The following is a 16,083-nucleotide window of genomic DNA, read 5'->3' on the forward strand; positions in this document are numbered from 1 at the left end:
AACCATTCGGTCATCATAAATCATAAATTTAAAATGCAGACTTAAACTTGCAAATAGAATTGAACAAACTGGAATGTAATATAATCCATGACACATAATCACAAGTTATGAACACTTACATTTCTAGGAAGTATCTACTAGTTGATTGTGAAAAATGGACACTCCACCAACCATAGGCTCCTTGTTACACCAACTCTCATTATAATATATTTTAGCCCTTAAGCTAAAACTATGAATCCATCCCAAAACAATGGGTCGATGCTGCTTCATTATTTTAATAACTAAGTAATGTAAATGCATGCCTAACAATCCTTTGTAGTCGAGCATTTCCAACCAAAAACAATAGCTTTACGAACATTATTGAGATTTGTTTCAGCCTGGTATCCTAATCCCAACATATGCCAAGAAGGACCAATAGGATGAACATGACCATTAAATGAAATCAATGTTGGTGGTAGAGTCCCTAAAAGCCAGAGAGTTGGATTGGAATTTAGATTCTGCAAAAATACCATGTGCATGCTTAGCGAACTATTAACTTGTAGATCTAGATATAAAATACAAATGGTAATCCAAAATTTATAAGATAAGCGTAATCAAATATTTGAACAAACAAGGATAACATTCGACTTACTTCTTTAAGACAGTAATGATAGATTCTGCAAAAATACATGTGCATGCTTAACAAACTATTAACTTGTAGATCTATATATAAAATACCAATGGTAATCCAAAATTTTTAAGCTAAGCTTGATCAAAGATTTGAATAAACAAGGATAACATTCGACTTACTTCTCAAGCCAATAATGATAACTTTCATGGATGTTTGTCTTTCTCCAAGCTTGCAAATCAAGGATGTTCATTCCATATGTCCATGCACATTGCTCTAGATCAAAATTATTTGATATAAGGGGATGAGAGAAATTTAGATAAGTTGCTTATATAATATAATTAAACCATTTGGTCATCATAAATCATAAATTTAAAATGCGGACTTAAACTTGCAAATAGAGTTGAAAAAACTGGAATGTAATATAATCCATGAAACATGATCACAAGTTATGAACACTTACATTTCTAGGAAGTATCTATTAATTGATTGTGAAAACGTGACACTTCACTCAACCATAGGCTCCCTGCTACACCAACTCTCATTGTAGTAGAGGTTAACCTTTAAGCTAATATTATGAATCCATGCTAAAACAATGGGTCAATGCTGCTTCATTATTTTTTATAACTGAGTAATGCAAATACAAGCCTAACAATCCTTTGCAGTCGAGCATTCCCAGACAAAAACAACATCTTTACGAAATTTTTTGAGATTTGTTTCAGCTTGGTATCCTAATCCCAACATATGCCAAGAAGGACCAATAGGATGAACATGACCATTAAATGAAATCAATGTTGGTGGTAGAGCCCCTAAATATCAAAGAGTCGGATTTGAATTTAGATTCTGCAAAAAATATCATGTGCATGCTTAGCAAATTGTTAACCTGTAGATCTAGATATAAAATACCAATGATAATCTAAAATTTACAAGCTAAGCTTGATCAAAGATTTGAACAAACAGGGATGTCATTCAACTTACTTCTCTAAGTCAATAATGATAGGTACTGCAAAAATTTCATATGCATGCTTAGCGAACTGTTAACTTGTAGATCTAGATATAAAATACTAATGGTAATCCAAAATTTTTAAGCTAAGCTTGATCAAAGATTTGAATAAACAAGGATAACATTCGACTTACTTCTTAAGCCAATAATGATAACTTTCATGGGTGTTTGTCTTTCTCCAGGATTGCAAATCAAGGATGTTCATTCCATATGTCCATGCACATTGCTCTAGATCAAAATTCTTTGATATAAGGGGATGAGAGAAATTTAGATAAGTTGCTTATACAATATAATTAAACCATTTGGTCATCATAAATCATAAATTTAAAATGCAGACATAAACTTGCCAATAAAATTGAACAAACTAGAATGTAATATAATCCATGACACATAATCACAAGTTATGAACACTGACATTTCTAAGAAGTATCTACTAATTGATTGTGAAAAAGGAACACTCCACCCAACCATAGGCTCCCTGTTGCACTAACTCTCATTGTAATAGAGGCCAACCCTTAAGCTAAAACTATGAATATAAGCTAAAACAATGGGTCATTATTGCTTCATTATTTTTTATAACTAAGTGATGCAAATACATGCCTAACAATCCTTTGCAGTTGAGCATTCCCAGACAAAAACAACAAATTTACAAACACTATTGAGATTTGTTTCAGGGTGGTATCCCAATCCCAACATATGCCAAGAAGGATCAATAGGATGAACATGACCATTAAATGCAATAAATCTTGGTTGTAGAGTCCCTAAATGCTAGAGAGTCATATTGGAATTTAGACTTTGCAAAAATACCATGTGCATGCTTAGCGAACTATTAACTTGTAGATCTAGATATAAAATACCAATGGTAATCCAAAATTTATAAGCTAATCTTGATCAAAGATTTGAACAAACAAGGATAACATTCAAATTACATCTTTAAGCCAATAATGATAGGTTTTGAAAGAATACCATGTGCATACTTAGAGAACTGTTAACTTGTAGATCTAGATATAAAATACCAATGGTAATCCAAAATTTTTAAACTAAGCTTGATCAAAGATTTGAACAAACAAGGATACCAATCATCTTACTTCTTAAATCAATAATGATAACTTTCATCGATATTTTTCTTTCTCCAAGCTTGCAAATCAAGGATGTTCATTCCACATGCCCATGCACAGTGCTCTAGATCAAAATTATTTGATATAAGGGGATGAGGGGAATTCATATGAGTTGCTTATACAATATAATTAAGCCATTTGGTCATCATAAATCATAAATTTAAAATGCAGACTTAAACTTGCAAATAAAATTGAATAAATTGGAATTTAATATAATATGACACATAATCACAAGTCATGAACACTTACATTTCTAGGTAGTATCTACTAATTGATTGTGAAGAAGGGACACTCAACCCAGCTATATGCTCCATGTTGCACCAACTATCATTGTAATAGAGGCCAACCCTTAAGCTAAAACTATGAATCCATGCCAAAACAATGGGTCGATGCTACTTCATTATTTTTTATAACTAAGTAATGCAAATACATGCCTAACAATCCTTTGAAGTTGAGCATTCCTAGACAAAAACAACAAATTTATGAATATTATTGAGATTTGTTTAAGGTTGGTATCTTAATCCCAACATATGCCAAGAAGGGTCAATAGGATGGACATGACCATTAAAGGCAATCAACGTTAGTGGTAGAGTCCCTAAATGTTAGAGAGTCGGATTGGAATTTAGATTCTACAAAAATACCACATGCATGCTTAACGAACTGTTAACTTGTAGATCTAGCTGATTTAAAATACCAATGGTAATTCAAAATTTATAAGCTAAGCTTGATCGAAGATCTGAAAAAACAAGGATAACATTCAACTTAATTCTTTAAACCAATAATGATAGATTCTGCAAAAATACCATGTGTGTGCTTAGTGAACTCTTAACTTGTAGATCTAGATATAAAATACCAATGGTAATCCAAAAAGTTTTATGCTAAGCTTGATCAAAGATTTGAACAAACAAGGATAGCATTTGACTTACTTATTAAGCCAATAATGATAACTTTCATGGATGTTTGTCTTTATCCAGGCTTGCAAATCAAGGAAGTTCATTCCATATGCCCATGTACATTGCTCTAGATCAAAATTCATTGATATAAGGGGATGAGAGAAATTTAGCTAAGTTGCTTATACAATATAATTAAGCCATTTAGTCATTATAAGTCATAAATTTAAAATGCAGACTTGAACTTGAAAATATAAATGAACAAACTGGAATGCAATATAATCTATGACACATAATCACAAGTTATGAACATTTACTTTCTAGGGAGTATCTACTAACTGATTGTGAAAAAGGGACACTCCACCCAACCATAGGCTCCTTGCTGCACCAACTCTCATTGTAACAGAGGTTGACCCTTGAGCTAAAACTATGAATCCATAAAGGTGATTTACCTATGGTTGACTTAAACTCTCTTCATATAGTCCAATTCCTCTATTCACAATCAATTTTCCACCTACAACAACCCCAATCCATAACACTCTTCCCCATCTACTTGTAATCCAAGGAATGGGATCGGTTTCACCCATCAACAATACATTGGGCTAATGCACTTTCCTTCAGGGCTCTAACATATAATGACCAACAATTTTCACTTTTGGAATTCCAATTTTTTTGACTTGTAGATAACTTTCACAATGATAACAATTATCATTACAGATAATATTCTTTACATTCATAAATATTGCACTACAACTCAACATAATCTCTACATCAATTCTATGGTTGGTTATATAGTCAGTTTTTGTGTCCTAAAGTGGATATACTCTATATACTATCTATATTGACCTTAGGCTATAAAAACCAATTTCTTTATCCAAACAATTCTCCAAACCTAAAATTTCTTTTCAAATAAAATAATTCATATTTATAATTTAAATATTCAATTAAATGGCATAACATATACTCTTTCCTATGACGTTTCCTTTGCAACATGTGGTGTAATTGCTAGTTATTTCATTTTGCAAAACAATACAATAAATTATAGAAAATCTAATATATTTTTAAAAATCTACTATAGTTATTGAAAATATTCATGGAAATAGATTTGTATACTTGATGCTATGTGAGGGACTAATAAGACATTATTATTGTCATTGGGTAGGACTGGATTCTCCATGGCTACAATGCATTATTACAAATAAAAAATACCTCAATTTACCAATCAGTGAAATCTAAATTGACCAAATTATAAACCTTAACAACTTGAATTCAATGTTTTTACTTTAATTTAGCTATATTTAAACTAAGTGGCAGGGGCTAACTACCATGCAACACTTGTTTAATTTTTATAATATTTTAAAATTTAAATATTAATATAACATATTCATATTTATAATTCTATAATAATTTTGATTTTAAATATTGAAATAATATATTTTGATTTTAAATTTAGTTCAAATAAATAAAACAAAATCAATTCCATATTTTGGGTTGTAGAACCATATCCATATTTGACTTAGATATTATGTTTGATGGGCCCTTCATATGTGATTAGTTAGATAATCATGGGTCCTTCATAAAAATCATATATATTATATTAGATAGGTATTTTCCACAATGTGATTGTTATTTATTTCATATTTATAATAAATGTTTATAGGTTTTAAATTCGAATTGATATTTTTTTTTTAAGAAACAGATAGCTTGTATTGATCAATTTGGTAAACGAGTCAATACCCTTACATACATGGACTGTTCATCATCTATTATATTCTAAAATTGTTCAAAAAGGATTTTAATGCTACCTTGCCTATGTCCAAATACACCCCTAACATGATTTATCTTATAAATTCTCCAAAATATGGAACTATATATTGTTGATTTACATAACATTTAAACAAATTATAGTGATTGTATAGAAAACTACATTCATAGAGTTCCCCTGGCTACCTGTGCATTCCTGTTATCCTGCAACGTCTGCATTGGGATTTCTGGATTCATCTGCTCCTCATGCTCGTCTGGAAGATCTGCACTAGGAGAGGGAGGATCATGTAGTCCAAAGACCTCCTTAAGGACACTTACAATCGTTGATTCAACGATCACCTCTATGCCATCCACCTTCATATTGAGATTGTCAACTTTGGAGGCCAAATTTTCCACTATTAACCGAAGTCGCTCCACATCATCCCGCAGTGCCTCTAGCTACCTCATTGTCAATGAGAAATGTGATCGTGCTTCCAACACTATTTTCTCCCCGACTGAACCATCATAGTATTTTCACTACCTTCAGCATTTGGGGAAGCCATGCTTTCAGACGGGCAAAATTTCATTGTAATTTTAAGCAACTCCATCCTATCGCTTGCAATTTATAGTTGGGAATGTTTCCAATTCCTTTTCCCACTACCATCATATCATATTAAATGCCTCTGAGCCACATTTTCCTTCTGATTTCACCTAAGTCCTACAACAAATCCTTCACCCAACACTCAAGCTCTCCACATTTACTTTGTAGAGAAGGGAAAGAGGTATTGGGCTAGGAGACTTTATGTCCCAAGGTGTATTCACATGCTGGATGACAACATCTGTCTTAGGAGATGATGAGTGCCTTCTCCGTAAACCACTTGGGAGGGTACTCTATCCAAACTGTTGATACTAAGGGTTGCCGCTCCAAGAGAACCATTGATGACTTGGTTATATTATTAATTAAGGTCATGCCAGGCCTTGGGTCCCGTTTGTTACCATTTCACTTAAAGATAAATTTATCCCCTTCCTTCATTATATTATACCATCCAAGAATCATGGAATGAAATGGAATGCTAGATCATCTCGATCTAGGAGAAGAACACCTTATTCAAGACGTGCTCCTTTATTGGTCCATTCGTTTTCAATTTGATTATTCTCTCTTTTAATGTGGAAGAAGGATATAATGTCAAATTTTTGGATTTATCTCCTTATCCAAGTATCCAAGGGAAACAATTCTTCCTCATTGTAGTCTTTATCTCTGTGAGGATTTTGAATCATTAACATTGAATCCCCCATTCCTACTATTTGGTGAATGCCTCTTTCTAATGCTAACTTCACGCCTTGCCAAAGAGATAATGCTTCTGCATGGTTATTGGAGGATTTCCCCAACCCCCATGCAAATTTCATCTCTATTTTTTCATTGGGGCAATAAATTACCCCTCCCACTCCCGCCTCGCCTAATTCAAATTGCTATAAATAATAATTGATTAAAATAAAACTAGAATTTTAATTTTTTTTTCTCTGTAAAGACTAATTCTATTAAAAGGGAAGAAAAATATAATTACAATGAGGCAAAAGCCTCAGTCGAGAGCATCTGAGTGCCGTCAGGTCATCAAAATTGTCCCATAATTGGGAAAACTAGTTACAGTTTGCAAAAAACCATGCATAAGAGCGGGAATACAACGACAAAACCAAAATGAGGACTTGAGATAACCCCCTTTGAAGCAGTTGAGACAGACACCAAAAGACAGAATTGTTGTACATGTCAGCAATAGAACCACAGACTACCGAGACACAGAAACATAAACAGAACCATAAAACCGTAAACAGCCGAACTTAACCAATTAGCAATAAAACTCTGAGAGGACACGAGGGAGTCCAAGTGGCGTCACATGGGGACGTCCTGGTCCGGTGACTCCTCAACAACGGGGCAAGCATTGCCATACCAAATTTCGCCATCCTTCGCCACGTCACCAGCCGCGCTGCCACCTGGAGGATCCAACGCTTGACGGGTGCCGCTTGAGCTGCCAGCAATAGCCATTGAAACTGTGGCTCCAAGAGAGCTGCCACCTGGTTGCCGAGTGTCGCCTGGAGTATCACCATCCTCATGCTGTCCGCCATGCCTTGCAGCCTTGCCTTCTTTTGCCGGGTTCTGCTCAGAGCCATGACTGCCAGCAATTCTGTGAATGTCCTGCGAATGCTTTGCCGAGGTACGTGCTGGAGCATGAGGCTGAGCTTCTTCTTCAGAGAAGATGATGGTGATATTAGCCGTGATAATGGGCTTGTTCAGGCTGCTCTGAAATTTGAAATGAGTCGACTGGAAGGCGTTGTGCGGAAAGGGTCTGCGGGAGGGGGCGAATTAGCTTGAGATTAAGGCGGAGAGGCAGGGGGCGGTGGTTGATCAACTGACTGAGCGGCCTGAGAGCACTCGCGACCACCACGGCTACCTCATTGGCGCTTCTCATGTGGTGACGGACCATGGTTAAACGACGAAGGGGAAGCTCAGAAGAATTGGGCTCTTGGATGGGAAGCAGAGAATGCATAGTGAGATCCTGAGCAGGGTTCAAAGAGCAGAGTTGGGAATGAGAGAAATGAAACCCATTTCCAAAATCAAGACAACCAAGGAGCCAACAACGATTGCTTGTAACAGTTCTGCTGCAGGGGTTTCCTGCTTGGAGCGGGCAGAAGCTTAAGGAAGGGGGGCAAACAATGGGGTTGAAGACCGAATGCGCCATGTTTAAACTATCAGCTGCCTTGTCTCGGCCGGAGCGAGCAATTAAGATGTCCTACAGGCAGACCTGCTCTCACCTTAGGTGAACCTTCATGTGCCAAGTCTGGGCATGGATAATAGCGCTGGCCAGCAGCTGGCAGGGCCGAGCGCCATCAATCCTATTAAACGCCATTAATGAGCTCGAAATTCACCCGCATCCGGGTGCTCTTCTCCTCCCTGTTTCATTTCATTCTTCACCATATTTTGGTATTCCATAAATTGGATTTCAGAGGCCAATCTGGAAATTGAGCCTGTATGAAGATCCAATCCGCTTTCCACTCCAAGATTAGCCAGTAAGTCAGCTACTTTATTTCCTTCCTGGCGTATGTGCTTGAAAGTGATCGCTCTGTGAGAAGAGAGCCAGTTTTCAATGAGTTCAAGCCGCTTCACCATTCTCCAACTGTTGCTCACTTTGCTTGAAGGTGTGCCTTGCATAATTTTGTTGACCATATTTATGAGGATCTGAGAGTCGCCTTCTATAATAAGCGGAAAGTATCCCTTATTTTGAGCTATAATAAGACCCTGCCATAGTCCTTCCAGTTCGGCCGAGTTGTTGGTGTCCCATCCTTTTGAACCTAAAAAAGTTAGAAGAGGAGCACCCTTATAGTCTCTGAATATCCCTCCAAAGCCTGCATTACCTGGGTTTCCTTTCGAGGCACCATTGAAGTTTAACTGGAACATGTGCTTGGGAGGAGGGAGCCACTTTTCAGGTGTACTGCCCTTTGAAAGAATTTTAATTATTTTTAAAAGCATGAGAATCTAGTAATTGTAGGCTTCCTTTTGATTAATATTAGAGGGGAAATACTTTTGTTATTTAATTTCCATGTTAGTTTTTGGTTGATTAATACTCTTTCATTTGAAGTTGTAGAATAAGAATCTTCATTAAGACTAATAACCATGTTTCTTATTATAGAGGGGATTCATGATTGTGGCATTTTAGGTAGATAATTATGTTCATTTTCATAGAACTTAGAAGTCACAAATAACAAGGAGAATCTATTGCACGAATATACTCATACAATCTCAAAAATTTGTGAATCTATTGAAGATCCATATTATACATTGATTTTAGAGTCGAGACAAAGTGGGTTAGAGCTAAATTAGGTTATGCTAAACAACACTATCACTACCACATAAGGACTACAATCAAACAAACAATATAACCAATGAACTATCTTGTAATATCCTTTTGTGGCTTAGTATGTAATTATTAGCAAATGCAATCCCCATTAAAACTAGTGAAACATATCTCATGTATTGAAATCTACAAGACAATTTTTGAGCACTGAAGTAGCCCAAATGAGTGCCCCAAAGTGAAAGGGATTTCAAGCGGCACTACATAAAACCTAGAGTTCAACAAGACTTTTCAAAAGCTAGCCTCTAGAAGTAAACAATAAAGAAACACCTATTGGGAATTATCCTTTGTAAGAATTAAAATAAGGAAATCTACCGATTAAGTTTCCAAAAGACGATTTAAGAAAATAGAGAAACTCTTCCATGTTTATTTCTAAAATGCCTACATATGCTTGAGTTATCATTGCAAGATCTATTTATAAGTTGTAGCATAAATCCACCTTTCACACAAAAGGCCATGCTAAAGGATTCAATAGATAAGGGAGGAATGAATTCCCACATTTGAAGGAGGTGGGAAAATGTCTTTTTAGGTCTTCGTCTTAGACTTGAAAACTGATATGAAGGGAGATGACACAAAGGTTACTAAATGAGAATGACATGTGACTTGGTAGTTGATCAAGGGAGAATGTGTTGAATAAGGTCCCCATTTTTTTAAATAATTCACTAGCTAAGGGTTGTGGCTTCATTAGCTAACATGTTTGCTTGTGAATTGGGCTCTCTCAAAACATGGAAAAAAGAGACCTTATTCAGATTAAGCACTGCCTCATTGATTCATGTGATGATCAAGGCTAGCTTGTTGTCCATGGAGGTTGATTCCAAGATCATCACGTTTATAATAATATTAAAATCTCAATGAAAATCAAAGATCAGGGGATGATCAAGGCTAGCTTGTCTGTTAGGGTTGATTTCAAGACCATCATGTTTATAATAATATTTAATCTCGATGGCAATCAAAATATGGATATCAAATTCCTTTGTTATAAGAAGACCTTAATGTATAACATAAGCCTCCACTTAATTATTATAGCTACTCGTAAACCCTAGTTAGATGTTGCTTCTATTTTTATTTAAAATATATAAAAATAGATTTTGATACACTTACATATGAATAAATCACAAAACCATTTAATAAAATCTCTTTGCATACATTTACACATTCTACCGCTCTTTCAAAGTGTACTTGTAATTCAAACACAAACATGAAAATAAAATAAAATAAAATCTTACCTAAACATGGTAAAAAATTCCCAATTTTTTACAATTAAATCCAACCCATTTCAACCTTAATAGTTACTAATTTTTAATACCTAACTTTTTTCATACGCATTTAAAAAAACCATTCCAACCCATCATACATAATTTAAACACTTTTATTATCTTACCATTAAGTCTCTTTACTATATAATTAAATGGACCCGCGTTACTTTTTTCATGAAACCACGAAGCAACTACCATGTCCACAAAAAAATGCCATTTATTATAAACATAATAATTCTTGAAAATATCTCCAACTTGTATTCTCTAAGATTGCGAATACACAGGCTCATTTACACGTGCATGACAATACAAAAGGAAAAATAACCCTTTCTGGACACCGGTCAGCATGTATGGATCTTCATCGCATCTCATATATGTATGTAGGCGCAGCTGATTTAAATAAATAGAAACACAAGTCAAAATATCATTCCATTCATTGCGAGCTGTGAGAATACCGGTGCTCAAGCCCGCGTAAATGGTTGTATCCCTGTCTAGCTTTTAGCCGAAGCTATGACGATTCCTGCATCCCGCAAGAGGCTTGCAAGTCACATGGACGAATCCCTTTCCCACCACGAATCTGAAACAGATTCAGAGGAAGAAGCAGAAGTATTTATTGAATCACTTGATCAGAACGAATCAGAAGAAGAGGAGGAAGAAGAAGTATTCGATTGCGATGAATGGGCACCTCCCGCTCGCGTGTTCGATCCCCACCCCTGCCCAGATCCGTCAGATACTGAGAAGCCCGTTCGCGTTTACGCAGACGGAATATACGATCTCTTCCACTTCGGCCACGCCCGATCTCTGGAACAGGCCAAGAAATCGTATGATCTGAATTCCTCTCTTCATTATTTGCTAATTTTTCGTCAATTGCCGTTTTCTTTTCGGACGAAAAATGAGGGAAATGGGTGTTGGGGTTTGTAACAGGTTCCCGAATGTGTATTTGCTGGTGGGATGCTGTAGCGATGCGGTCACACACAGGTACAAGGGCAAGACGGTGATGACTGAAGCCGAACGCTATGAATCCCTTCGTCATTGCAGGTATGTTATGGATGTGGGGGTAATCTTTGCAATTCTAGGGAATTTATTTTATTTTATTTTCAACTGCATAGATCGCCAAGATTGACGGGTATATATACGGTCAAAGTCACCGTGACTTGCACATAGCCTTGAAGTACAACACTTTGATAAACTACCTAAGCTTAGTTAACGGCGAGATATGTCAGAATATCCAATAATTAGGCATAGTAACGTGGTAGCATGTTTTCAGTGCTGTTGCACCTAGGCTTCTGTGAAGAAAACCCACTTGATTTACCCGCGTGACAGAGTAAATCTATACCAGGAGAAGTAAGCTTGAGCGAACCATATACCGAAAACTGATCAGGTGTTTTGGTTAATGTTGGGTTTCTACTTATTTAATTCGGGCTTTGAGATTAAGTGTGAAGTTTAGTGACAACAGGACCTGGATGAATATATAAATTTGCTGACGAATTCGTCTTTTACTCAGAGAACCTGGATTTGTTTAAAGATGTCCCCTAGGCACAGTTATTTTTTGGTTAAAAAAGGGGATGCAAATATATGAACAGAATATGGTTAACAGTTACAATTGCCCAGCTCTATCTTGGAGCCCTGGGGCAAAGGCTGAAGGAAAATCCGCCAATTCCCTTGATAGAATTTTGCTCTTGGGCAAAGGCTGAAGGAAAATTCGCCAATTCCCTTGATAGAATTTTGCTCTTGGGCAAAGGCTGAAGGAAAATCTGCCAATTCCCTTGTTAGAATTTTGCTCTTTGTCTTCTAATTGGCTTGGTTTTGGCTCATTGCTGCTCTCTTGCTGTCATTTTTTTTGGAAAAAAATGGATAATGGTAAAATACATGGGCAGATCAGTTCTGTAATTTTTCACGGGTGGGAGTGACACCAGCACGATAGAGAGAATATGATAGAATATAATTTTGTTAAATATCCACGAGTTCAAGCATCTATGGAATGGAGGAGTTGCAAGTTCAGGTGGCTAGCTATTCTGAATATATAACAAACAACTATGATTAACGCAATTGCTAGTTCAAAAGGTAAATGATAATACAAAAGAGAATACTCCAATAGGAGCTCTTTCAGCTGCTGCAAAACTGGGGTTTGTTCAGAATGCGGCTGTCTTTGTATCACCCATCAGTACATATATATAATGCATGCTCATTATAAAATTGGAAATTGAAAGTAAATATAGATCTTTGGTTTATTATAATTATAAAACTATTGTAGGATAGACTGATTGAGAGAAATTAACTTTCCTCACATACGGATTCTAAAAGAAGCTGATCTCTACAATATATTACAATGATTAATGCAATAAATAGACCAAACCCTTATGACACATCGCGGGGCTGATTTTGACGGGTATGAACTTTTAAGTGATTTTGTTCATAGATTTATTCAATATGGTTCATTGCCCATTTTGTCATAAATGGATATTGGAGGATGGACAACATACTCTGGTAGAACGTTTGAAATTTATGGTGCTGCATTGACAAAAATGCTACGATAGTATTGCATAAAAAATAGACAATGGCCAAAACTTGCCAAAGTTATAAGAGAAAAGAACGATGGGAAATTGTCATAAAATTCCTAAAATTGCACACTTATTTGATTCAACATTCCTTTGTATTTAGAATTTACCAATGTTGCAAATATTCTTTCGAGGAATACATTGCCGAGGTTCTCGAAATAAACTTATTAGAAATACTGTGGAAAATGTCTGCAAGCATAAATTTGGATCTGAAAAACCAATAATATTGGAAACAATGACAACATCAAAAGCAAAGAAAATATCGGAAATATAAGAAGAAACTGGAGATATTTGCAAGACTGGTATTTACCATCGACACCATGGTCAGTGCTGCATTTAGAAGTGGTCTCTTTTTTGTTAGAGAATTTTAAATGCCCTTTTGTTATGGCTGCTTGACACAGGTGTGTTTTTTATTCTTAGGAGTAGCATAAAAGTAGATGCTCTTTTTGGAAGTATATCTTATTAAAAATGTTATAGGCAAGTAGTTTATAATTGACAATTATGTTCGGTAATTTTTTTTTTCTTTCAAAGTTGAGTTATTTTTAATGCAAAAATAGATAAATTTAGGCAGAGGTCTTTTCTAATGGACTGAGTTATACTGCTTTAGACAGTTATAGTAGCAAGTAAAAGCATTTAATGAAGTGATTCGCGGAATAACCTTGTTAAATGTTTGCGCAACTTTATCTTTTATGATTTTGTTTTGTTTTTCCTTGCATTAAGTTGTATTAAACTTGTATTAAACTCCAGAGTGAGATGCGCATTTTGAAGAGCTATCATTATAGATTTGTCTTTAGGCAGGTATAATATATTTAAATTGTTTTTCAAGTAATTAGTTGGTAATCAACAACCATGTTTAGTATTTTTTTTAGTTGATCCCATGTTATGGATAAATAGATTAAAAACAAAGCAGAGGTTTCTTTTAACGGGCTAAATTATACTAGTTCAGTCTGATAGAGTTATAAGTGAAAGCATTTAGTAAATTGATTTTTGCAAGAACATTGTTGTTTGAGCAACTTTATCTCAATTATCATGAGTGTTGTATTTTGATTGAAGTGCTCAGTGTTATGTTAGCGTTTATGTTTTTCTTGTTTTTCCTTGCATTAATTTGTATTGGACTCGAGAGCATATTTTATCTTTATTACTGAAACTTCTATTGCAATATTTAGTGAAACAACGGTTGCTGTAGAAATGTCTTACTTAGCTGATAGCAGAGAGCCCAAACATAAAATCCAAACAACTTGGATGTTGATTAATGATGATTGTGCCTGGGGCCAAGGTCCAAATGTAGTCACCCTAGATATTGACTATTGACCTTATGAGGATGGACCTTGAGATGTGCATTCAACAATTTGAACTATGTAGCTGCTTGGCCATGCGCTTGTGTCCAGATTAATGATTATGCATAAGTCATGATGATTCAAATTAGGTGTATGATAGCTGTATTGTAGTTGTTACCATTCATAATATATCTGTATCTCCATTTTAGACATATTCAATCCTTTATGGCTATCTGTCCTATAATTTGATGACCTGCTGGCATCATGCCTTGTAAACAAACCATGGTAGCTTCAAGGATTCACACTAGTACTAGAAGATTCAATGATCACTGCACGCTTCCACCAATTCTTGTTGTTGTCTCATGATTGTTATTCATCCTTGCTTTCATCATACTTGCATTTTTCTTGTTCTTGCATTTGTTTGTTCTCTTAAATTCTTTCCCATTTTATTCTGCTTTCAGTTTCTAACCACCATTGTCCAGTGTTGTTCTCCACACCATCCAATGAATGTTATGCTCATAACTAGTTAATTATCGATAGTTATAGGTGGAATATGATGTAATAAATTTGTAACTGAAGTAGTTGGAAAGCTCAAGTTACTCCTCACATTCTTTCCAAGTGATCAAGAAATATATTCAAATCAAATGAAAACACCTATATGTGCTCAAATATTTTAAAATCTAAATACATGAATTTGTAGATATTTTAAAACCTAATATATGAATTTGTAAATGAGATCAAAATATTTGAGAACCAAGAAAAACAACAACAAAATATTTCTGGAGAGTCCTTAAAACATAACCTTTTAGTATTAGAAAAGCATTTTAGACAATACATAGGATGAAGATACATTTTCTGATAAGGTGGACACTGGCCCAGGTCTAGGAGAGTCCATGGCAGTATTGATGCTGCACTTGATTGGGGATTTAGTTCCTATAGACTACTTGCAAGTTTCAACAAAACATTTCAAATCACATTCATTGAAGCAGTAAGCGTAGACACATTTTTTGTTTTCCTCCAGCAGAAAATTTTCAGATAAAGAGGCATTTTCCTTTATTCTTCTAAAGTTGGAAAAGACTACAAACACCTTGGGAAAAATTTTAATGGACAGAATATTCACTCTTTGAAGATTAAATTGTAGTTGCATAGAGTGCATTTACCTGTATGGAGTATTGTCGGTGGAGTAGAAAACAGGCCTTCACAACAAGATAAGCTGATTTAATGAACTTGTATTCATTGGGTTAGCAACTATTCGTCAGGAAAGGGCATAGGAGTTGGGATGCCTAGTTTTATTGATGGATAGTCGAGGTGAATCCAATTGTATCCTACCTTCAACCTAAGGATGCGTGAGGTTATCTAGGGTGGGTTTGGTGGAAATATGTCGTGAAAATGGGGCTTGTGATAATCTCAGAGCACTAATAAGGAGACCTACATCTAGAGATGAAGAGAAGTTGAGGACATGACATAAAGCTAAGTTACCATCCTTGAAAACTATTGAGCATTGCCACTAGTTTCCCAGGTGTTTGGTGGATGGTGGTAGACCCATATGTCAGATTCATCTCTTCCTTGCAAAAATGTTTGAGCTTTTGTATTAACATGAGAATCAAGATAGATGGTTGTAAAATATTATTCCATATTAATGGGTTGTTGATGTTTAAACACTCCATCTAGATTTGTAGATGAAGAGAAGTTGAAGGCCCAACATATATCTAGGTTGCTATCCTAG

The 16,083-nt window shown here is 35.4% G+C and overlaps 1 protein-coding gene across 3 annotated transcripts in view; it reads left to right on the top strand.

The window, feature by feature from the left end:
- Positions 1-10,857: 10,857 nt before the first annotated feature.
- The window catches only part of LOC149224560 (choline-phosphate cytidylyltransferase 2-like), a 91,849-nt gene continuing 86,623 nt past the window's right edge, over positions 10,858-16,083 (top strand). The window contains exons 1-2 of one of the 3 annotated variants that reach the window (XM_089386156.1): positions 10,858-11,343; positions 11,447-11,560. In XM_089386156.1, coding sequence (XP_089242282.1) covers positions 11,033-11,343; positions 11,447-11,560 — 425 coding nt within the window. In that variant the 5' untranslated portion in view covers positions 10,858-11,032. The remainder of the gene's footprint in view (positions 11,344-11,446; positions 11,561-16,083) is intronic. The other 2 variants (XM_089386158.1, XM_089386157.1) reach the window with 2 other exon arrangements.

Source organism: Pinus tabuliformis, chromosome Q, assembly GCF_031772625.1.
Source record: "Pinus tabuliformis cultivar Carrire ecotype Pingquan chromosome Q, CPIR1, whole genome shotgun sequence".
Lineage (NCBI taxonomy): Eukaryota > Viridiplantae > Streptophyta > Pinopsida > Pinales > Pinaceae > Pinus > Pinus tabuliformis.